General features: G+C 43.9%; 1 protein-coding gene across 5 annotated transcripts in view; it reads left to right on the top strand.

The window, feature by feature from the left end:
* The window catches only part of agbl4 (AGBL carboxypeptidase 4), a 350,713-nt gene that overhangs the window by 315,557 nt on the left and 10,381 nt on the right, over positions 1 to 24,775 (top strand). For all 5 annotated transcript variants that reach the window (XM_076879895.1, XM_076879894.1, XM_076879891.1 and 2 more), the window contains 3 exons: positions 1,906 to 2,017; positions 16,661 to 16,813; positions 21,646 to 21,808. In XM_076879895.1, coding sequence (XP_076736010.1) covers positions 1,906 to 2,017; positions 16,661 to 16,813; positions 21,646 to 21,808 — 428 coding nt within the window. The remainder of the gene's footprint in view (positions 1 to 1,905; positions 2,018 to 16,660; positions 16,814 to 21,645; positions 21,809 to 24,775) is intronic.

Below are 24,775 nucleotides of genomic sequence, written 5' to 3'. Positions count from 1 at the left end.
TAGCTCACAGCAGTGCATTTGTTAGAAGATAGTATTTGGCTGTAGGGCTGTTCTCTTTGCCAGTCTCTCTGTCCATCCTCTCCTCCACTCTGTCTTTAACACTGCTGCTGCAGCTCTGTGGGCATCCTCCTCTCCTCTGTTTTCCTCTCCTCTCATTCCCTTCTTCATAATTGCCTTTTACTTAATAGGCTCAGCCCTCAGAATACTAATGCTCACCAAGATATGCAACACACTCCCACTGTGTTTGTGAACGCCATCTAGTGGTGGTGCCTTGCCCCTGTCCCCAAAATACATGTGCAGGGATTCTTTAGTTGCTTCCCACAGTGACAATCTCAGTAATACCATTCAGTGCGACTGGTGATGGTTCAGGCTATTGTCATTGGCTTGTTTTTGCACTGAGTGGTGATAACCAGAATATTGACAGTAGGTGAATAGTTATAGTCCTCATCCGTGGACACAGACACACAGAACGCATACACAGAAACCACACAGCTACCTCAGCAGGACACAGTGGAGAGCAGACTGAAATGGATACATGCAGAGCAAATAATCAATTGCAGTTAACCTGGGATGAGTATTTTGTTCATGGCTGGCTGCGTTGCTTAGTTGCCCTGCAGTATCAGTAACTCCTGTGTCATTATCACTGGCTTTAGCAAATGTCAAAGATCGACATGTCACAAAGCACAGCAGATTAGGGCGCATATTTAGATGTAAGCATCCCATTATGGCAATTTGACACTCCTGGTAACACTATAAGGTTGGGCGCCACAGCAGCCTAATGTTTGGGGCACGTGCCACATCATCCGTGGTTCAGCTGCCGGTCAGCCGGACTTTGATTACAAGTTCAGGCACTTCCCTCATTCCCAGTCTGCTTCTAATGCGTCTACTGTTTCTTACCAATAATGCATCATGTGTATTTGTTGCAAGGATTTTTTTCCTCTCTTCAAACACTTGCCGAGCTGAATCGAGTAAGAATTTGTGGCCTACATTTTTCTGTCCTGAATCAATCTCAGTTTACTATGTAGGGCATCATATTTAGCAGCTGCCCTTTTATTAGAGGATTTGAATTTCGAGTGTGCAATAAATGCTAGTATACTCGTAGTAGAAAGATAGCCATCGTGACGCCACCCACTGGTTACAGAGCCCTCAAGCTGAGCGTTGGTGTTTTGCAACCATACAGTGAAACCGAGGACACCACAAGCTGATTGGCTAATGAATTGTGACTGATAAATAGTTAGTTAGAGAATGCACTTTACGATCCTCCTTTATAACTTTAATAGTTTTATTCAGTAAAAAGTGAAAAAGCCCTTAAAGTCATCAGAAATGTATTTACTGAGGTCACAGAGGCAAGGAGTCGAGGGCTGTTTTGTGTACAGTCAAAACCTATTTGCAAACAGTGAAGTCGCCCCCTGCTGTCCATTAAAAAGAATGCATGTTTACACATTTTACAATTTACACTGATGCTGCTTCCATCTTTTATTCCGTGTTTGTATATTTGGAGCTTTTTACAAAGAAACAAAAGTGCTGAAAAAAAGAAAAAAGATGACAATTTACAAACCTGATATCCTGAATGTTTTAAAGAAATTACTCAGTCATTTAAGTAAGGAAGTGATTTCAGGCACAGGGATGCATTTTTTTTTTTATATCATTCTTATAACGCGGCAGTCTCAGCATGTGATACTAAAACCATCTTTTAATTAGTGAAGAACTGTATAAAAAAGACAAGAGGTCACTTTTAAACTTAACCTTTGAGCAAGTGCAACTTTGCACCGTTTGTGGCCACAAGGTGCCTTTAGTCATTTGTAAGGCAAACCGCATTTGATTTTCCATTATCTGTGTGTGTGTGTGTGTGTGTGTGTGTGTGTGTGTGTGTGTGTGCGTGCACGCGCATGCTTGTGTGTACAGGTGTTCTCTGATGGGCTTCGACCTGAATCGACACTGGCAGGATCCCTCTCCGTGGGCCCACCCCACACTGCACGCTGTGAAACAACTCATAGTGCAGATGAACCAAGACCCGGTGAGTGTGTTCTCACACACACACACATGCACGCGAACAGACACAGTCCTCTGTTATGTGCTCAACATTCCTTCTCCACAGTAGCGTCTACTGAGCCCAAGAACAGTTTTCTTTCTCCCTGCTTGGTTCAGCATGTTTCTCCAGTCTGTGTTTAGGGTGTGTGCGCTGGGGAGCATGAGGAGGCCAGTCAGCACCTCTAGAATGTCAGCTAGGCTCTCCTGGCCATTCAAAACATATTACTGAAGCAAGACTGTGTGCTTTCAGTCTTTAAATCTACTGTAACTTTTTCCTTCTCTACTTTGAGACTTTCAGTTGGAGGAACGCTACACAGGGAGGCTAGGGATTTTTCATCTTTGTTCCTGATGTTAATTATAAGCAGAGCGGCAGGTTGGTGGGATTACTGAAGGTCAGCGTGTGTCCTGGGAATACTCTGCCCTTTTGTACACTCCTCTAATCCTGATAAGAGAGGGAGCAGGCTGGGGCGGGATGCAGGGCAGGCCAGAGATGGGGTGAGGCGCGGGGCTGGCATCGGGCAGATTAACCTTTTCCCTCGACGCTGACACGCTGATCGATAGACTCTGTCATGGCAGGGTGATCCACTCATGCCTGTCATTCACACACACTCACACACATACTCACACATACTCGCCTGAGCAAACAGACACAGAATGTACACAAACAAACAGCCACAAAACTGCAGCACTGCTTAGAAACATGGATGAGTGAATGTAATGTGTTTTCATCCTGAAACGCGCGTTCTTATTCTCTGTCAGATGCATTTCGTTTTTAAAAAGATACTATACCGAGTCTTTTTCAGCACATTTGCACACATTCATTCTCAAGCAGATACAATTAATGGAAGATTGTTTTACAATAAAATATGCTAATTGTAGCAGTACTGCTGGGTAAATGAAGAGCCCAGTCGATATCACAGAATTAGACCATATGTTTCCCGAGTCCACTCCTGCGGGTCAGAAGACTTGAATTCCTTCTCCTTTTCTATTGATAACCATCCACCAGCACTTGTCGTGCTGTAGCCCCCTTCTCCCCGATGATTGCCTTCAGTCTTGCAGAGTTAATTTGGAAGCTTGGGCAACCTCTCCTGTTCTGTCTCTCTTTCGCCACAGCCAGTTAATCCCATCAGACACACTACTCATGTCTGGGGCTCCCAGATGCCAGTTTCGATGCCAACTCTGCAGCCAGGAGGCCCTGTGCTGCTGCCCTCCATTCATGCTCGTCTCACTTAGCGGGCATAGAGTCTAATGAGGCTACCATGGTTGGAGGGCTCTGCTGGAGGACTCCATTAACAGGAGAGCAGCAGCAGCCACAGCAGAACAGTTGGGCTAAGCTAGCATACTGTATGTGGTCCATTTACTAGCTGGTAACTCTGCGTGGCTATTTGTTTAAAATACAAAAGCTAGAATAAGCTTGAAGACCTGGGAATCTGGATTATTCATAACACTACCAAACAATTAAGCATTGATAACACTTAAACCATATTAAGGAAGCAGTTGAGAGACTGTTGAATTAATCAGTGACTGTTTGAGCCGCCGCTAAAGGAGCAATCGCTAAAATATAACTGATTGCCCCTCTTAACATTACACAATCTTTGCTTGCTGTAAAGTATAAATTAAACATAAATATCCTGACCCACGCTCGCCCGTTCTGTAGAATATTCATCATCGTATAGCTTTAAAATATCCAACTGGCACATTAGGCACTGCAGTACAGTTCCCCCAAATTCAGCACGTCAGTCAAACAGGTGGGTGGCAGCTTTCAGGGACTGCAGAGTCACAGCAAGTAAACTAAAAACAGTTTGAACAGCAGCCCCGGTTTGCCATTTTAATGTCGCTGCTTCATGTTAGCTGTCTAAAAAGGTGTTAAGAGTGCAGGTTTTCATAATGATGCCTTCACAGGGCAATTGCAGTAATGTTAACAGTGTCTGCTGGCTACAGATGACCTTTTAAATGGTAACGAGTTTTCCAACTCATAACAACAAACTCCAACATCAAAATTCAAAGAACTTAGGTTTGCTGGAATTGCAGCTTCAACTTTTGACATGACATGAGAACATATAGTGAGCCCTATGAAAAAGAAGTATTCCATTACCATAGGACTTGAGGTAAGGCGCAACCAAGCGCTGCTAATGCTCTTGATTAAGTGATCAGCAGAGAGTGTAAGCACCGCGATAAAACCAGGAGTTTTAGCAGTTTGCAGGTCTGGAGTATTCAAGTGTGTGTTAACATAAACCCAGGACTAGACATCACAGTAAAGCTATATCAGACTCTACAGGCTTCAGGCTTCAGTTAGCATGTTAAATGTTAAGTTTTAATGTTTAGAAAGATTGCCAGGAAAAAGCTCTTAAAAAACAACAAAAAAAAAAAACCATGTGCAGCTTAGCTTTAGAAAGTTGCATCTGAACAAATCACAAGAACTCCTTCGTATGGACCTGACCAAACTGTAGATATTTGGAGATAATGCACAGCGATTAAGAGCAAAAAGCAAACACAGCATGTCAGCACGAACACCTAATACCAGCTGTCAAGCACGGTGGTGGAGGAATGGTGGACCCAGGCATCTTAAAGACATAGAGTCAGCCGTGAACACCTCTCTATACCAAAATATTCAAGTCAAATGTGCATCTGGCATTCAGTGTCAGATGTATGCTGCCATGCAATATGAAAAAGTTCCCAAACACAGCAGCAGATCTACAACAGAATGGCTAAAAAAGCAACTAATGAAGGTGTTGCAACGGTGCAGTCAAACCCAGGCCCAAACGAAATACTTGACACGATGACTTACTTACAGAACTTACATTCCCTAAGATGTTTTTTTAGACAGACTTTTTTCTCTTTTTTTTCTTTTGAAATGGCAGCAGATACATGTAAGTCGACTTTTGTTTTGTTTTTTCTGTGTGTACATCTCTGTTTGCATTTTGCCTAATTTGGGTGGTTTGCTAATACAGCTCTAACATCATGTAGATAATTTGTTGACCTCTTCTTATATTCAAAAGTCCAATATGTGTCTCAAACCTGGATTTCAAGATCAAATCCAGATATGCCAGCGGCAATAAGTCACCACTTCAGGGCGTAGTTTATCATAAACAGTTTATGCATTTAAATGAGCATCATGACATAAAAAGTAACGATTAGCCAATAAATGTTGCGATGGAAGATCGAAATGTCGTGTAACAAGTTAACAGTTCTATCTCATCTCAGGTTGAAGTTGCTGTGAGCCATTATGAACATAAATCTGACCCCAAGGCCGTGTCACCACGACTTCTTTACTTCTTTAAACACCCACATTTCTATGCATAAGGCATCATAATTCAAAGTCACAAAGGAGCCTACCAGCATTCAGCTTCAAACTCCATCTACCGTTCTTGAGACGCATACCTTAGTCACTCCAAAGTGATTCCCAGTCATTGTGAATGCAGCAACACTCGCTTTCTGTTGGTAAAATAACTTCCTTGTTCTGTTCAGGCAATGACTTCAATAACTGTAAGGAGCTTTCCAGACAAGTGCCATTTAAAATCAAAGCTTGTAGCAGAAGCAATCTACACTGCATTACCACTGATGGCTGAAAACTTTTATTTGACTAATATTTATGGAGAAATTCAACACTTTTCGGAGCGCACCCGTGTTTATGCAGAATCTGACCTAAACAAGAACTGATGTTTTGAAAATCAGAGACTTAGGTCCCATCAACCAGCTCACAGTTTCTGGTAACTGTTTTTATTGATCTATAAATGCAGAAAAACTGAACAGCAACAGTTTGGCGGGAGGGAAATAAATTAATTGCACCCAAAGAAATAGTGCCCGCATAAAAATGATGATTAAATATTCCTCCTGTGGAGGAAACTAAATCAAAGTGTACAGGTGTTTGCAGATATAGCGAAGCAGTGAATGTTTCATTTTAAAATAATCTATTCATCAAACATAAACAAATACACTGTTTACCCCAGTTTGTAATTCCTCAGCATTTAAAAAACAACTAATGGTTGTCAGCCGATTTTTTCTGTATGATCTCCAGGAGATGTGTGTTTACTGACATCATTTTTACTATGCTCCAGTCACAGAAAACAGTGCTTGGAGACAGCAGCACCAACACAATTTGAAGCTGCTTCGAAGACGGGGACCAGGTCTGCGATTGCTCGCAGTCACTTATCACTTAAAGACAATTACAGTAGCATGCAGTAAAAGATTCAATTCATTCAATTTTATTTATATAGCGCCAAATCACAACAACAGTTGCCTCAGGGTGCTTTATATTGTACAGTAGATCGTACAACAATAGATACAGAGAAAAACCCAACAATCATATGACCCCTTATGAGCAAGCACTTTGGCGACAGTGGGAAGGAAAAACTCCCTTTTAACAGGAAGAAACCTCCAGCAGAACCAGGCTCAGGAAGGGGCGGGGCCATCTGCTGCAAACATTTGGGGATGGAGTCTGCTATCACTTTGCAATTAAATGGGATCAAGTTGACAATTTTTATGCATTTTTTTTGCAATACCCCAGTGATGAACTTTTGTCAAGAACAGAAATATCTTCCCAAAATACAGGCAGAGTTGCTGAAGGATGGCAATTTAGCTGCAAAATGACATGCATACTCACCAACCTCGGCTTCATATAGGAATATAAGGAGAGCTGACTTCCCTATTGCAAAAACACACATTACACACGACTGACTCAAATTAACTGTTATAAACGAGATGGTTATTATTTGAAAACGTTCACTAATCTGTCTGAGAGTGACTGCAGACAGTCCCAGTCAGACCACAGTTATTTGGAGACAGGTTGCCTTGCACCAGGCGACTTGTGCAATCGCATAACGAGTAATGTGGTTGCCTCCATGTTAAGGGTGTTGCACAGTCAACCTCTGGGCGACCGGTTGTTTACTGCAGCTGTTAGCAACAGGTATTAGCAACCACTGATTTTTCGTTGTTTCAAGGAGGTTGCTGTTTAATTTTCGCTCTAGTGTGACTGAGCCATTTGTGACCAAGAAATGTAGGCAACATCTCGACCCTGCACGTGACTAATGTTACTCTGTATATTATATCAAACAGTGTAAGAGTGTGAACTATATTCAAGATTTGAGGTATTTTTCCAGCGCTATTTGCGTGCTCAATTGGCTTAAGTAGATAAAATGTAACCTTTCTGTAAGGAGCCAGTTGCTTGTTGATATTAGAAGCTAGCGTTGCACACTGAGGCTCTATTCACACATTGGCAATAAAAATGTGACACATTATTTTCAGTTAATTTGTTGACAGGTGATTAATTAGAAACCAATCTCTCTCTCCATTGTAGAGGATTGTAATAAGATAGTTTAGCTTTCTGCCCAAAGGTTCTCAAAGGCTTTGCTCAGTTTTTTGTTTTTTTTTTGGTTTGGTTGTTGTTGTTTTTTTTTTTTTAGTTCAGTATTGATTTAAATTACTGCCTGAGATTTTAAATGTCACTACTGATCACACTGAGAATCAGACACCTGCACTTCTTTGGCGCACTTTACATGATTGAATCAAAATAAGTCTCACCAGATTCCTGAAGTAAAATCAAAGGGATGAGGTCTCACAAGCTGGATGTACCTGACTGGTTGTTACTGGGGTAAAACTCAAACCTTACATCAGTAAATTTAAGCCAACAATAAACGTCGATCATAATCACTCCAAAAAGTGCACGTCGTCCTTCACTGTCATCACCGCTGTGCTCTTGTTTATGCTGCTTTGCTAATTTCAAACTGTCTCGCTGGGCATAATGATGGAGTTTCACACAGTGCAGTGGAGACAGTGTGGATCTTTTGTGTGCTCGCCGTGTCTTTGGGAAGTGCCCTTTATTGTAGCACAGGGAATATTGTTGCCAATTAATCAGTCAAAGACTCCCATTTGTTTTAGGAGTTTGTGTGGTTAATATTTATAAGGTAGCAGGAAAGAGGTCCCTACTTAGACGCGGAGAGTGTACTCAATTGCCTGTTTTATTTTCCATCCATCCATCCATTTTCTTCCGCTTATCCGGGGCCGGGTCGTGGGGGCAGCAGCCCAAGCAGAGAAGCCCAGACCTCCCTCCCCCCAGCCACCTATCCAGCTTATCCGGGGAAACACCAAGGCGTTCCCAGGCCAGCCGAGAGATGTAATCTCTCCAGCGTTTCCTGGGTCTGCCCCGGGGCCTCCTCCCGGTTGGACATGCCCAGAAAACGTCGCCCAGGAGGCACCCAGGAGGCATCCTTGTCAGATGCTCGAACCACCTCAACTGGCTCCTTTCGATGTGGAGGAGCAGCGGCTCTACTCTGAGCCCCTCCCGAATGGCCGAACTTCTCACCCTATCTCTAAGGGAGAGGCCAGCCACCCTTCAGAGGAAACCCATTTCCACCGCCTGTATTTATGATCTCGTTATTTCGGTCACTACCCACAGCTTGTAACCATAGGTGAGGGTAGGGGTGTAGATCGACCAGTAGACCGGTACAGCGTCCACATCACTGCAGCCGCTGCACCAATCCGTCTGTTGATCTCTCGCTCCCTTCTCCCATCACTCGTGAACAAGACCCCGAGATACTTAAACTCCTCCACTTGGGGCAGGGTCTCGTCCCTGACCCGGAGTGGGCACTCCACCCTTTACCTACTCTGGGCAAAGGGTGGAGTGAGACCTGTTTTATTTTTATTTTTTCAAAGTTCACTTGGCATCAGCTTGAAACGTGCGTACATAGGTGGAGGACTGTAGTGTGGTGGGGTGCCAGGAGCCTCGGGTTCACCCTCTGGTGATAAAATTTGCATCGCTCAAACACAAGCAAACCCTCGCATACTCGTGGGTGCAGAATGTGTAGGACCACATTAAGATGCTCATTTTGTATTCTTATAATAGTGTAAGGGTTTGTTCCTATTAAAGCCACAGGAGCAGATGATGAGCTGGTGATACATCACTGCTTCCAGTCGTAATTGTTCATATGCATCTGTGCATGTGTGTTTTGTGTTTTTTGACGTAGTAAATGTAATCGAGTAAAGCCCATGTGCGAATGAGACCTAAGCATTTGCTTATAAGCTGCTTGTAAACTTTCCCTCCATCCATCTCAAGGCATATTTGCTCAGACTGTTTCAGAAAATTCCATCATTTACCATCTGCAGCTGAACATTGGTCAGCAGGGAAAATGGCTGAAAGAGTCAGTGATGCAAGGAGCTATAATCTGTTCCCAAGCTACCCTGTTGTTTGTTTTGAAAATAGAGAAATGGAGAGGGAGGGGGGGGAAGAGAAGAGACCAAAGAAACAAATGGACCCATCTCCTTCCTAAAGCGTTGCTTTTCCAGCTCATTTATCAAAAGCAGGAGAAGAATTCTTTTTGATTGGCTGATTACCAGAAGCATTCATCACTGGCCGATGTATCCCCACCAATCTGACGTTGCCATTTTGGATAATTTGTTAAGGATGACAAAGAGGTCATTGTTGCTTTGGCTTATTTTTGACCTTTTTAATATTAGAAAATTAATTTTCTCCCCGAAACAAACGTATTAGGTCCTGTCACAGCATCCAGATTGATTTTGCACCTTGAAATCCTCCCTAATGCCCTACTTCTTCTACACTGACTGCTCCACACTCTCTTTTTCCACATCTGTCTCTTTTGTTCAACGGTCAGAATCGCCTTATGTGTGAAGTTAGCGACCTGTGTGTGCGGTTTGCACATCTATTTGTCTTTTTCTTCGCCTCTCTGTCTTCTCCCTCCCCTCTCTCTGTGTGTGTTAAAACGTCCTCTGGTGTCAGCCAACCATTTCTGATCCATTTCTGAGATTTACGGCCAATTTTTCCCCATCATCCCTGCGTCGTTTCTATTCCTCCAACATCCCACTCTTTATTCTCCCTCCGTTGGAAGCTGAATTGTCTGCTTTTCACAGGAAGATACAGATGAAGCTCTCATACTCTGGCGATTTTTATGCGATTTTTCGCAACTTAGTTCAAAGGATTTTACCTTATCTTAATTTTTAACATAATATTTCAGATTATTTTTTCTGCGGCTCCCCTCTTGCTCTCTTTTCTTATCACATTTTCCTCTCTGTACCTATTACGCTCCTTCGCTTCCCCTTCCTGTGCTTTCCTGGCAAGCCCTCCCAACAGATGTGACAGCTTATGTGACACTAAAAGGGCTGAAGCAGAGAGCTGCCTGTGCCCGTTCAGCCTGATTACAAGTCACCTCTGTGTTCATAAACAGACAAATACCACCATCAATTTGAGAGCATGATGCAGACTGAGAGGGCGAAGGAGAGAGGAGAAAATCAGATAGATGGAGACAGACGGTGGCAGAGTTTTGTGTCATTTACTCTCATCCATGAAGCAGGTCATGCCATCTGCCATGTTCTGTCACTTCTACATCATTAGTGGGTCACTAACCATGTGCCCCTGTGACCTGAATCAGCTCCTCTAACTAATGAAATAAGGGTTAGACTTTTACACTGTTTAAGTGTCATTATGTTGAATCCTTTCATGCGGGAAACTTTCCCCGGCAAGAATATTTAACGCTAACTTGGTTCCATAATAGAACAGTGCCTTCTTCATAGAAAATATGCTGTTAGGAATTGATTTTGCCACCTGACTTGGGTTTGGAAGTGACCATTTTCTGGAAAGACCTATCAAGTAAACTGGTTTATTCGATAAGGTCCTGTGTTGGAATCCAGGATCTAGCTGACCCCGTGTCTGCGTGGTTTCTCTCTCGTTCACAGTTGAAAGACATGTAGTTTGTGGGGTTAGGTTAGCTGATGATTCGACATCGCCCATAGGTCTGAATGGTTGTCTGTGTTAACCCTGTGGCAGACTGACCATCTTTCCAGACTTCCCTCGCTTGGATAAGCGGAAAAGAATGGATGGGTGGACGTATCCAGATATATGTAAGCACAGGAGGCCTCTACATTTTGAAGAAGTATGCAATACACCGCAAACAGAGACTGCTGGTGATTGTTTCCTATAGTGGTTTTTTGAAACATCTCTCATTGGTTTGTGGACCCCATTTTACATAAAACAGACGCAGCCAATAGGTGTTTCTAGATGACACCTAGCAGAAAGTTAGCAGTCTGGTCAGAATCCAACTAACAATCAAAGTATCCAAGCTCCTGATAAATCCGCGGTTTGTTTAAATCTCTGAAGATGGAAATTAGGCTTCAGTCACAGAGGCCTAGAGGTTGGTTGTTGACCCCCTAGCAACCTCCAGGAAAAATGTGTATTCCTAGACCATTTGAGGAAAGGTTGCTGGAGGCTGCTGGCTGTCATTGAGTGAAATTGGTGGCAAAGAAGATGCTGCATCACAGATCTCCTCGTGATTGCTAGCAGATTACAGCGGCTGTCTGTAGCCTGCATGGAGGATGCCGACTTGTCAACACTTGCAAACTTCCTTACAAGTGGTGGTGAAAATGCCGCACAAGTCAGAACCAGAGACGGGATGCCTTCAAACTGAGCTGTGGCTTTTGAAAAAAGCTGGTTGCAGCGCTAAGACTCAACTTTTACTTTGAAAGCAAATCATCTGTTTCTGCTCAGAGAGCGATTAGCATCTTCCATCCAAACTACAGGCAACTCGGCAATCTGTTATCAACAAGACCAATCTCAAAGAGGTTTTCAGTGCTGTGCTACATACTCGTTTGTGACCAATTTCTCACAGCGACAACTACTAGCAACTTGCTAACGGTTTGGCTAGAACAAAATCTTTTTTTGCACCATTTTATTTAAGGTATTTATTTCACTCGCTGGGCCCACGTCCTCATTTGAGGCTTGACAGGGTTTTAGTAGGTAAAGGTGAATGGCTTGGACATGAACTGTGGTTTGGGGAAGGCCTCGAAGGGGACTGGCAGCGGCTCCCGGGCCTGGCAGATCCCCATGTACTAAGTAGAAGTGAAGACGTTAAAGAATTGAAAATGGGAGGGAGGAAACGAGAACAAACAGCTTGTAGAACTGGGGGAACATATATAGATGAGAACCGGGAGGAGCGTGTTTGGAGGCGTGGTCCTGCTCCTGAAATTCAGATACTTTATCTCCAGTTGCTTGCATCACGCTTACTTGTGCTGTATAGTTTAACAGGAGGAGTGGCTTCTGTTGGAGCCAGACTCAGGTCTCTTCTTTAGCTTTATTTTTCCACCCCTGAGCTCACGTTTAAAGTCCCTTCATTGTTTTTGAATGAATCAGCTGTGAACTTGTCAAAGGGGCTAGCAACGTCCCTTTCTTTGTAACTGCCAGTGCTTCATATACTGCCATATTGCAGACAGAAAAATGCACAACAGTCCTCCCACAGGTGTTATACTGGATAATTAATGTGGGATAAAATGCATTATGCTAGTAGACTTAACTTTTTTTCTCCTGAACAAGCAGCAGTTCCCCTTCTCCCCAAAAGGTATGCTGCTGATGCCAAGAGCTTTATTCAGGAGCTTGTAATCCTGCTTCAATCAGCTCCTTTTTCCTTTCCGTGTAAAGATAAGCCCAGCATTTACGGCCCTCATCGCACCCCCGCACCCTGCTCTAATTAATATGCAGCAGATAAGTACTTGTCTGACAAAATTCATTCATTTGACCTTCTAGGTTTTACACTAAACTGTTTTCCGCCACTGCAAGTTCACCGCAAGTTGAGAGTTCCCTGGAGTTTCTGCGGCTTTTGTTTCTCTCTGAGAGGTTTCATTTGGACACTCGCTCACTCTCTGTTTCTCTCTCTCGCACTCTCAAATTGTCTTCTGACTTTCTTTCAGTAGTCTCTGTTTCTTAATTGCCCCTAATTGCTTAATTACAATTTCAAATGAACAATTTTGGAGGTCAGAGCGGGTTGTTAATTGAAGCATCAATCACACTGGTGGGGCCTTCAGAACCGTCTCAGTTTGATTGGCAGGGCATTAGCTGAACATTGTATTAAGCATGGACATGACATTGTGGGGGTGCCATGGCTGTTACTGCCTCTTTTTTAGTGTCCTTCACAATATAGTGCGAAGGAGACCTTTGTAGCATGTGGCAACCATGTGGGTTTAGATTAGAGCATTGAAATGATAGAACTGAAGGTGATAGATCAATAGACAAGATAACTAACTCCCCCTGCTAACTAACAAACAGAAAGACAGACAAACAGAACCGATTACAGCTTCCTTCCTTTTGGGGAGAATAATATGTACACTATAAATCTAAGGAAAACAACGGCATGAAGGTATAATACAAAAATATGTGTGGGATCATATGCCTGACAGGTGTGTTCACCTGTCACAGAATGAAGAGTTATTACACAGCTTTATAGCGCTTATAGATTTATCAGGATTATCTGGTTGTCTCACTTTGTGAACATGAATATGTGAGTCAGGTAACTCAACTTCTCTCTTTACAGTGTTCCTGAAGCTCAGCTTTTTCTTCCATGAGTCTGTGGGCTCGCTTTCAGTCTCCAGAATAAATTGGCAAAAGGAATCTAGAAAAGGCAGTCAGTATACTTTGTGTACTTTGGGGCATGGTTTGGTTTTTGCTCCAAAATTATGTTGCTGCAGATTAATAATCTCTACATGCATTACGTTATGTTATTGAGGTCATGGGGGGAAAGGAGCCATCGCAGCTAGAGTGAGCCAATTCATCGCAAGGTTAACACACAGAAACGGACATCAATCCACACCCATGTCGATGTTTATACAGCCAGCTGTCAGATAAACTAACGTGTATGTGTTTGGGGTTTGGGAAGAGGCAGGATAACAATAACCCAACAACATTTAAGATGAATTCTTAGTTGATAAGATATTATTTTGTCTTCTGGCCTCAAGAGACATTGCCTAGAGTCAGCTGGCAGGCTGTTCACAGTGTTATTTATAATAGTTTTTGCATTTCTACATACATTTGATTAAAGTGTACACACACCTAAGGCTCACTGTTATTCCACACAGCCATGTAACACCCGTTTAACCTCTAATCTGCACCCAATCTACCATTTACCTGCTTGCCCGCCCTCCTCCAATCTAGCCGTTTCTACCTTCTCCTCCTCTTATTCCTCTCACTCCTCCCCCTCCACATATGGGGAGAGCCAGGAGATTATTAGGCTGGTTTCCCCGGCTTTGCCTGGCACACCTTGAGCTTCCTTTCCTGCTCTCTCCCTTTCTGTACTTTCTCCATCTTCCTCCTGATTTGCTTTTGAATTCTTTGCCCTCGCTCTTTTATTTTTACCTTTTATTTTACTTTAAACATACATATGCATGTACATATACTTAATACACGTCTCCCTCCGCCTCCCTCCCACCACCACCACCGCTGCTCAGTTGGCTGCATTTACCTTCGTTCCATCTTGCTCTTTTTTTTGTTTGTTTTGTTTTTCTCTTGTTTCTCCCTTCCTCTCCCCACGCTCCCCCTACCCCACCCAACCCTACCCTCTCCTGCTGCTGTTCCTCTCCTCTGGGGCTCCATCCATCAGGTTGTCGAGGGCTGCTAGCGGCCGACTCCCAGCCACCATATTTCACCGCCAGCCAGCCAAGCAGCTGACAGCACAGCCACCGCCAGGAAATTGCTTTGGCTGTGAGCGGAATTTCAAACACAGGCACACTGCGTCGCTTGGGCCGCCCAAGCACTGCTTCCCTCTCTCTCTCTCTAGTCTCTCTCCTGCCAATCTCCCTACACACATCTCTATGTCTCTCTCTATCTCTTTCTGTCTTTCTCTCATTTTCGCCCTCTCTCTGTTCATCTTTATATACTTATTCTCTCCTTTTCTCTCTCTTTCCACCCCCATCTCTGTGCTTTTCTGTTTTCCCACCGCTGCCCGACTGTCTCTCCACACACTCACACATACGCACAGCCATGCGCATTGTTTTCCTTATATGCCTTTTGTCCATCTTTGCTGTTCCCTTCTCCTTTTGGGTTTTCCTACCTCCATCCTTCCCTTCTTCGACCCCTCATTCACTCCATACCCTCTTCTCTCCTTTTCCATCCTTTCATTCTTCCATCCCTCCTCCTCTTTACGACCCACAGGGGAACAAGGTGTGGTAGGGAATCGTTAATGAGCCGAGTGGGAAGGAGGGAGGGGAAGAGATAAAGAAGGAAAAGAAGCAGAATGAAAGGATAAAAGTAGGAAAAGGGGAACAATGTGATAAGATAGAGGAGGGAGAGAGGAGGGATGGCGCTGGCGGGTGTTGCTCTGGAGTTAAGGGTCTGGAGGTGTGTGTGTGTGGGGGTGGGGGGGGTTGTGTGAGGGCTTGTGTGCTTGCCCTTGTCAGAACCAGTGTAAGACTGCTGAAGTGAGAAGGTTTTAGCCAAGTGAGGTCATATTTGCCAGTCCTCTCACCACACCTTGTTTCGCTTTAGGATTCCAGTTCAGGAATTATAATCTCAGTGTGAGATAAAAGCAGGTCTGTGTTTATTTTGAATTGTATATAGTTAAATTACGCAGCATGTTGTCATTTATTGAGAGAAATGCAAAAACCAGATAAACCGCTACTGCCAGATAATACTATAAATACTACCATCCACATTTTGAGTGATGCTTTGACAATTAGTGTGTACTAGTGTGTCTTAATAACTTGAAATGGCACAAGAAAGAAAATCTGCAAGTCAGTCACAGCTGTAGAAAACAAAGGTTTGAATGTGGAAAGAAGAAAAAATCGAATACTTTTACAATAATTATATACTTTAATGTTTCCAGGAGCCATCTAACTATTGTTCTCAGTTTGTAGACAATCACACCCATTAGCAGTGCTTTCAGAAATAGAGTGAATTTACTCTTTGTGTCACACTCAATTATTTTTCTGTGTGAACTTCATGTTGTCACGTGTTTTAATTAAACGCCATTTGAATTAGTGTGACTGCACTTCTTTAAATTGGCTGTTCTGATCTGCACTCTGATTGTTGACTCAAAAAAAAATCAAATCTTGTGACGTTGCACAAATCATGTTAAATCTTTCAAACTGGAATGTTGTGATTCTCACAGCTGGTAGGTAGAGTCGGTGTTTGTGGGAGGCATCTGGAGTAATACTCATGTATGATGATGGTCCTGCATCTTGTCATATTATAGCAAAGGTTGTAGCTGGAGGTCAGAAAAATATGTCATTTATTTGTATCATAAGATAAAAGTCTCTCTCTCTCAAACTCTGTGTGTGTGTGTGTGTGTGTGTGTGTGTGTGTGTGTGTGTGTGTGTGTGTGTGTGTGTGTGTGTGTGTGTGTGTGTGTGTGTGTAGACTGAGTGATAGCAGAGTCAAGCTGGAGAAACAGATCTTATCAAATCCATTTTACACAGAGTGTACTAGAGAGAAAAGACATTACACTCTCAATATGAAGTCGGTATTAACCTGATAAATACATTTGGTGTGCGTGATGAATCTGCGACGTCCACCTGAGCGTGTGTATTTTCACGATATTGCTCTTGGCTCACCCGACCATGTACGTACTGAAACCGTGCCCTTCAGAAGGACAGCCTGATGGAAGTTATGTGTGGGTGGTTGGCTCCTTTTAGGTATCAGCGTATTTTCGGTGTCTGGAGGGTTTTGTTGTCATCCCATGGGTGAAAGCCTCTCTCCGGCGAAGTATCCCCAGAGCCGAGAGAGGACTTTCCTTACTCCCAGTGGAGAATCTCTGATGTGGAGTGTTGCTCACTGACAGAAAAGTATCCCGGCTAACCTGATGTTTTTTATCATCTGTCTGTTTCCCTGTCCCTCTGTTCTCTTTCTCTTTTCCTCCATCAGAGAGTCAGTTTGGAGTTCTACATTGATGTTCATGCCCACTCCACTATGCTGAACGGCTTTATGTATGGCAACGTGTTTGAGGACGAGGAGCGCGTCCAGAGACAGGCTGTCTTCCCCCGACTGCTGTGCCAAAACGCGCCAGACTTCTCCTTTGTAAGTGATACAGACAGACAAGTGGGCTCGGGACCAAAATTACACCAACTTCGGCCTTCGGGTTAGCTTGAAATGAGAACATGAAATAGTCATATCTCAGCAAATTCTGGCAATGCTGTGTTCACCGAGGCACTTAATTGCCAACTGCTGCAACCTTAGTGGCAGTCAGTTGAGAACTTACGTAGCTTGCAATGGGTACCTTTCCGTTTTTACTGCATGCCTTTGAGGTAAGATGTTGATTTTAAATAAAAACACCTGCTTGGTTTTAGGTGAGAGGAAAATACAGACTACACACATATTAATTAAGAGTGTGCTTTGTGCCCAGCAGTCACGAGCAAAAATATGAAAATATCCTCTGTATTTTCGCCTGCGTAGAGGATTTACTGGCAGGGGAAATCCACAAGAATTGCAGTAATTTTTTTAAATGTTGTGTTATACGAGGTTTCAGTGCCTCAAGCAAAACAGACTTTCGTTTTAATCAGAAACGGTCAGAAATCTATTTAGATTTCAGTCAAATGGGATAATGCAAATTTGCTGCCTTTACTGAACAGAGTCGTACGCAGACCCACTCTGAGCATAGATCGTACAAATGCATGCATTCCAGAAACGATTTTCACCTTGTCCAAGGATTAGAGGAAGGGTGAAGGGAAGGGGAGCAAAAAGAGGGAACGCTGAAGCATAAGGATTACGAGAACAACAGCTGGAATGCTTTTTTGCATAGCGTTCGGGTTTCCTGGATTCCTAAAGAAGTAAAATCTAAAAAGGATTCTCAATTGTGTAAAAATGCATATACTCATAATGGTGAATGTGCATTTATGTTGTATCCAAGCACAGAAAACAAGCAGAAGGTCATGACGAAGCACAGGACTGTAAGTAGGCCAGGAGACTCTGTGTGAGTGACGCAGGTGTTCTGCTAAAGCGCCCTCCTAGGTGGCTAAAACTGAGTTTATTTTGGACGGGAAGGATTGTGCAAACCGAAGGGGGTGAGGAGGAGAAACAAAGGACAACAGCAAAAAAGAACAGAAGGGCACGTGGGTGGAAATATTCACTCAGTGACTGTGACGCTCCTCCACCCTGCTACACGTGCAGAACCTTATAACACCTTTTCATACAGATACATTATCCGCCAAGCTGGTTCGTCTCAGCCCCGGGTCCCTTCCACTGACCTTCGTTCTCTCGGTGACAGTGACATTTCATAGCAGATCCACTTACACACATCATAAAGAATAACCTTTATTGCCCATTGACACATAGGGAAGCCAGACAGGCAGATGTTCAGCCACACACATATGGAAATGTCACTTATTGTCAGCGTCTATACTCTATGCCGCATTACGAAGGACAAGTACGACGCTATTTCTGGAGAACTTCTCTCGTTTCTCTGTATTGCTTGTGTGACAGCTGGCCCAGGGGTCATCTCCCTCACTGTGCTTTTGTCCCTGTGCCCATTCAGCACTACCTAAAACCCAGTGCAGCAGCAGCAGCAGCACAACACAATCATGGCAAACTCCCACTGGTGGCAGCCAAGTCTGCATTTCAGCAAGGCAACTCTCAGTGCACCAGAGTGGAGTGACAGTGAATGGAAACTTTTTTTTTCTATGCACTCCTCCCAAGACGGCATCATAGCCGTGTAGTATAGCTGACAAGCTCAGAACTAAAAATAAATGTAATTTTTCCCTGCTTTAGCCATTTACAGCCAATCTTTGAAATGACATTGTACAAAACTACTTCAAAGAACTTCCGAGGCACAAACACGTTTTCACTGAAGATACTAATCACAGCAGCTTTTTAAAAAAAATTTCTTTCATTGGTTACTTTAGAGTAGATATGACTCAATCAAGATCTATATCTATGTAAGAAGTGGACTAACCCAACTTCTGTTCTACAAGGACATACCGCATTCACTAAGTAAAGAAATCACTAATAATAAAAGTAGTGATATCAGTGAGACCTCCACTAGCTGGAATGGTATCCAGTATAAAAATCTGACAAATCAGACATCTACCCACTGTGGCGACCCCTTGTAGCAAGGGAGCAGCTGAACGTAGGAATATCATTGTCCAGTAGACACGTTCCTTTGGATGTTTGGATAGCTGAATGAATAACAGAATGCCAGCCTGAAAGTGATCCACCCACCATCTCACATTTGCGGAACTGCGACCTGGCCAGCCAATGGAGGCGCTGGCCCAAATGGTGGCACGCAGAGGGAGCAGGCGGCAGTGTTTCGGCCCGAGTGCCGGATGCAGCTAATACAAAATCTGGCAGCTCGGCTCGGGTCCTGGTCGATACCGTCACAGCCGCCCCCACTGACGTTCCTCGACTTCATGAGAGTAGCTGATGTCCGGTTTGCTCCGTGCTGACTCCTGGGGTGAGGCCAGCCAGGACACAGCCTACCTCCACACCCATACCCACTCTGCAGGTGGGAGCAGCTGGTGCCAGAATCCCACCCCCAACCCCTCCCGGAAATTACGCCCCTGTCGTGCTCAGCCACCTGCTCTGCCGGAGCTGGGGGTCGTGGCGCCGGAGGGGCATGCTCTGTCTGAGCCGGCGGACAGCGAGCCAGGGATTCTGCACAGCTGGAGACAGGGGAAAGTGCGGAAGGGACCTGCCCTGGCCGAGTCGAGGGTCTGCGCACCAGCTGGACCTGCCTCGCTTCCACCAGAGGCCAACGCCGGCTGCCTGCCAAGTCGCCTGTAAGCCTTGGCTCACGTCCGCATCTGCTGCACCACCACCGCTTGCCACGCGGTCAGCCTGCAGACCAGTTCCGTTGCCTCCGCTGGAAACGCGGTCGGCACCCGGGTCTAACACATCCCTGCCGCTAGACCATGGGCCGAAGATGCCGACAGTCGTGGCTGATTCCCTCTCCTACTCGCAGTAGGTTCGGCCGGATGGCTCCCCGGCCTCAGTCGGGTGATGGGGGTATGTGGCGGGGCGTGGTCTGTGGCGCCGCTGCGGTGAGGCTGACACCGACTAAAGCGGCATCAGCAATTACACCTCACCTGCATTGAAGAAGAATGAACTAGCTCCTGTTGTTGTTGGTGGTGTTTGTATGGGGCTGACAGCTGAAAAGCAGCAGCCGTGAGTTGTAGAGACATCAACCGGGAAATAAAGTGTTTGAAAGTGCGAATATGTGGTTGGGTCTGTCATGGGTTTGTTACAGCCATTCAACCACTTCACATGATTTTTATTTGATTTTCATTTATGGAAGGCTAACCTAAGGTGTTAGTAATACTTTTTATGTAGCCGGAAAAGTTGCAATGTGCCACAGTTCAGGCTGTTTGCGCTGAATGTCCTCCCTCAGACTTCTGTTAGTATTATTAACACTCTGTAGGAGATTTAATGCGCACTGTTGGGAAACAAAGCACACTCCTCCTGACCTGATGCCCTGCCTCGTTTTTGCACTCTTCAGCATTGAGCTGCTGAAATCAGTTTTAACTGGAAACCAGCTTTCACCACCAGAGATGATCTTCGACATGAAGGTGTCATGGTCCTGGGTCTATTTTCGGGTTTTTGGACTTTCCAGTTTAGTTTATATCAGTATTACGAGATTCCAGGTGTGCTTAGTGTTTGTGTTACTTCTTGTATTTGTTCCTGTTATTGAATTTAGTCTTGTTCTTTGTGCTTTGCTTTTAGTTTTGCTTCCTGCGTCTTGTTTCCCGTGATTTAGTTCACCTGTGTCTCGTTCTCCCCAGCTCTTCCACTCCCATAATCCCTCTTCTGTGTAAATATAGTTCCCGTCTTCCCCTTTGTCTTTGTCAGAGTGTCACTTCACTTTCTTCTCATGTATTCCAGCTCCTGGACACTAGATTTACTTCTCACTTGAGGTTTGCTCTTGTACCCCATTTAGTATTTTCACCACCACTTTAATAAACGGCTTGATTTTAGTTAAACACACTCTGCCTCTTCGTGTCTGCAAGAGAAGTTTGCATTCATGTTTTGTGGACATTTAGGAACTGAGGTGAAATTTAAGATGTAGAAATAGTTAACTTGCAAGCACAAGCTTATTTCTACATAAAGCAGACTTGGTAAAACATTAGTGTTTATTTTCTGATTCATTAAAGGTTTGGGGTGTGCGATTCTTCAACAGAATGTAAGGAATTAACTGTGATGAAGTTATGCCAGAGATGTCCGATATGTTTTGTGCTGCAGAGCTATCTACTGAATTACGCTAACCAGCTAGCCTCATCTCATCTTCTCATCTCATACCACTTTGAGATAATGTTGAGATAGTAAACCACTAACATCCAGTTTGTCCTCGCTCCAAGAGAGGAAGAAATTGTGCTGCCCAGAGAGTTGCATAACTAGGATTGTTTTTAGCCTAACACTAGTTGCGTGCTTCAAACACTTCCTGAAACAGTCACACCAGGCAATGCAGGGAACTTGAATCCTCTGCATGGTTTCTCTAGCCAGTCATTGTGCTGTGTGTTGTGATTTTCTTTTGATAATTTCTAAGCTGTAGCCGTGTTTGGTTAAAACAGAACCTCTAAGGATCCATCAGAAACAACAGAGATGTACTCCACTTTTCAGAAACTGGTGACAGCAAACCAAAAACCAGCACATTGGACTGGAAGAAGGTGTCTGTCCATTCAGGCTTTTGAAAATAGTGTGACTACTTGGTCTCATGTCATACACCTCTTCTTTCCAGATTAGGTTTTCTGGGACTTTGGGAAACATATTGTAGTAGAATTCTGTAGTTTTTATACTATTTGTTGCATTACAGACTTAATGCAACAAATGCTATAACATTCTCCAGACTCCAGCATCTCTGCCGACATAAAGACTTGAATCTAAACCTTTAATGTATCTCAGTTTTTTTCCATCTGTTTCTCTAGTCCAACACTTCCTTTAACCGTGACGTGGTGAAGGCCGGTACCGGTAGGCGTTTCCTTGGCGGTCTTCTCGACGACACGTCCTACTGCTACACTCTCGAGGTGTCCTTCTACAGCTACATGACAGCTGGCAGCACTGCTCCTGTTCCCTACACTGAGGAGACCTGTATCCTTCACTGTGTGTGATCTCTCCATCTTTAAAGTGAAGAGACCAGCAGTAATGTTCTCTCTTCATTTCTCCTCTTCCAAAACACACCAAACAAGCACTGTTTCCGCAGCAACAATCTCCCACTGAAATCAAGCCAACTGATCTTGTAATCACTGGAGTCATTATTTTAATGTTTGTGTTTTGAGCGTTAGCGCATGTGTGTGTGTGTGTGTGTGTCAGGTCATGTGTACTCACTAGAAAAGCATGTTGATCTTTTGTTGCCTCTTGTTGCGACAGATGTGCAGTGACAGAATAGGGATGTGATAGCTGTGTCTATTGATTTCATTTACAAAAGAGAGAGGAGAAAAAGGGGCTTGTGTTGGCATATTTAGCGCTGCGCTTGTGTGTGCGCAGACGGAGCGACGGTTTCTGTAAAACAGCGAAACAAACGGGATCTCTGTCGGCTACAATCATGAGCGCAGCCTTACATTTATCACGGAGACTGAAGGTCACAGGTGTCTTAATGGAGGCGGACGGGAGGAAGTTTTCCTTCGGCTGACCTTCTCAGGGCTGAAGAGCTCCTGAAAGCTGGCCGATGGGGGTTTGATCTTACCGATAGAGTGAGTGAGAAGAGGGAGAAAGAGAGATTTAGAGAGTGAGATAAGGACCCTACATATGAAAAGTATGTGCTCCCCTACACATACTCCACAGGCGAAGGGGTGGGTGGATATAGATGCAGCCCTAGTGCCCTCTAGTGCCAATAACTAGCAAAATCTGCCTCGCCAAAAGAAGAGGCAAGTCACGATTCATTAACACATGGAAAGTTAGATATAGGAAGATCAGTTTTACATATGCATCACTACTAGTCTTTATGGTAATGTTGTTTTTTGGTTTTTAAGTGACAGACGAGAGGCTGAATAAAAACAAGTCTTCTCTTCCTGCTTATAGAGGCTAAAAAAATGCATATTGTGATGTTGCATGTGTGTTTTCCACAAAGGTTTATGACTTTAATGCTTTTGATAGAAACATCTCAGCTCGTTGCATTGCACACATGGAAGAACCAGCATGTGTACGCACATAGAGCAGCCACAGAAAAAAATATGGTAATACACGGAAGAGACAAGTGTCTGGCTGTTATGCTAAACAAAATGCACATAACAAATTCCACTCTGTGTTTTCGTTTGAGGTGGCGGCGGCGCTGGGTTCAGAGCCTGTTCTGTTTGTGTGTGTCTGTGTGCATTTATTCTGAAGGTCAATTTATGAGAGAACCCACGTCTGTTGGGAGGACTTTTTTCTTTGTTTTCCAAATGTGTGTGTGTGTGTGTGATGTAGGTTGTGAAAAGTGAGGGTTCCGAAGAGGAGGAGCTCCACAGGGTGGGTACGCAGCACAGGGACCTGGTGTAGAGTGGAGATTGAGGTCAGGCAGGTTGAAGAAACCGACCATGTAAGTTTTTATGCCCCAGCAGTCAGCTCGATGGAGCGTGCAAATCATCAACAGAGACCTTTAGCATCTGCCCCCCCACCCACCCACCACTCCTCCCCTTTCTTGTTTCTCACCTGACACAAACACACACACACACACACATGCACAATCCACTAAACTAATACATGACAAATAAATAATAACCTAGGCCCCTAACTCCTACCACCTTCCAAAAATGCTGCCCACGCCCTTTCATTTTTCCTGACTCTCCTCCACTGCTGTGACTTGTAGCCACCAAAATTGAAATCTTAACCTTTCACACAGCCGAGGCTTTTGTCACAGTTTGAAGGTGCTCAGAAAACAGCGTAATTCAATGTGTGTGTCTGTCTGAGTTTGTTTTTTGATTCCTCCTCTCCTTTCGTGCGTCTCCTCTATTCTGTCCTTTCCTCTCATCTCATCACCCAGAACATAACAGCTCATTATATCATCTAGTCAAGCTGAGAATCCTCTTCTCTGAAACAGCAGGGACAACCTCTATTGTGTGTCTGTCTTCTCTTTGTCCTCTAATCATTTAACACCTGTGAGCCGGTTTCCATGTGTGCATGCTCATACCTCCTCTAGCACCTATATTTTCTTTATGCTTGCATGCTCTTCTTGCAGCCACTTCCATCAAAGTAAATACCACACAGCAAACTCACAGTAAAAATATTTTAGCCTTGTTTATTGTCTGCACTTTCTTCTTTCTTTTTAAAAAAAAGTAAAACTGCATTTTTTGCAGTTTTTCTGAGGGACCTTCCGGTTCACACCGTGGAAGTTCAGCTGGAAGGGAAAGGGGATGAAGGTTGAGATAAACTGGGATCTTGTTCAAAACTCTGCGTGATGCTTTCTGTTGTGGGTTTGTGTGCGTGTGTAACATAGCCAGTGTGTTTTTCTTTTTGTGTAAGCTTTGGGAGCCTACTTACCTTGTGTGTGCGTGTGTTCTTTTTCCTGTTTTATCTGAGCAACAGTGATCTCTTTGACTTTGAAGAACTAGTTCAAAATTTCTAAAGCCATTAAGAATTTGCTTCCCTGGAAGATTTTGCACTTGTTTTTCCTGTTTTGAAGGGAGCGTCGTTGCTTCTTCTGTCATAATAGAGTCAGGGTTTTTTTTTTAATTGTTGTTGTTGTTTTTTAAAGGAGCAATGCACTTTTCTTTTGTGTTCTCTTTCTGCAAGTTTTTTTTCCTTCAGTGGCGAGATATATACAAAGAAAATGGCATTCTTCTCATCAAAGGTGGTCACTCCTGATTTAATCAAGCAACAATGTTTGGGTCTTTATTCACAGCAGTAGGTTAGATGCACTGATACAGCATGGATTGACAGCCAAGACAGTTGGCTTTGACATAAATAAAGCTACATATCTGCACACTCTCAAACACATGTGCATACGCACATAGACAAATAGGTGCTCCTCTTTATCTTCATGCGTATGTGATGTCTGTCTGCCAAAGCAACAGCACTCGACAGGCACCTCACCATAACAGTGGGACTCCATGAATACCAGAGCTGCCAATGGAACACAGT

The sequence above is a fragment of the Maylandia zebra genome, linkage group LG23 (assembly GCF_041146795.1).
Source record: "Maylandia zebra isolate NMK-2024a linkage group LG23, Mzebra_GT3a, whole genome shotgun sequence".
In the NCBI taxonomy this organism is placed as follows: Eukaryota; Metazoa; Chordata; class Actinopteri; order Cichliformes; family Cichlidae; genus Maylandia; species Maylandia zebra.
This window is presented reverse-complemented; position numbering and strand designations above follow the sequence as displayed.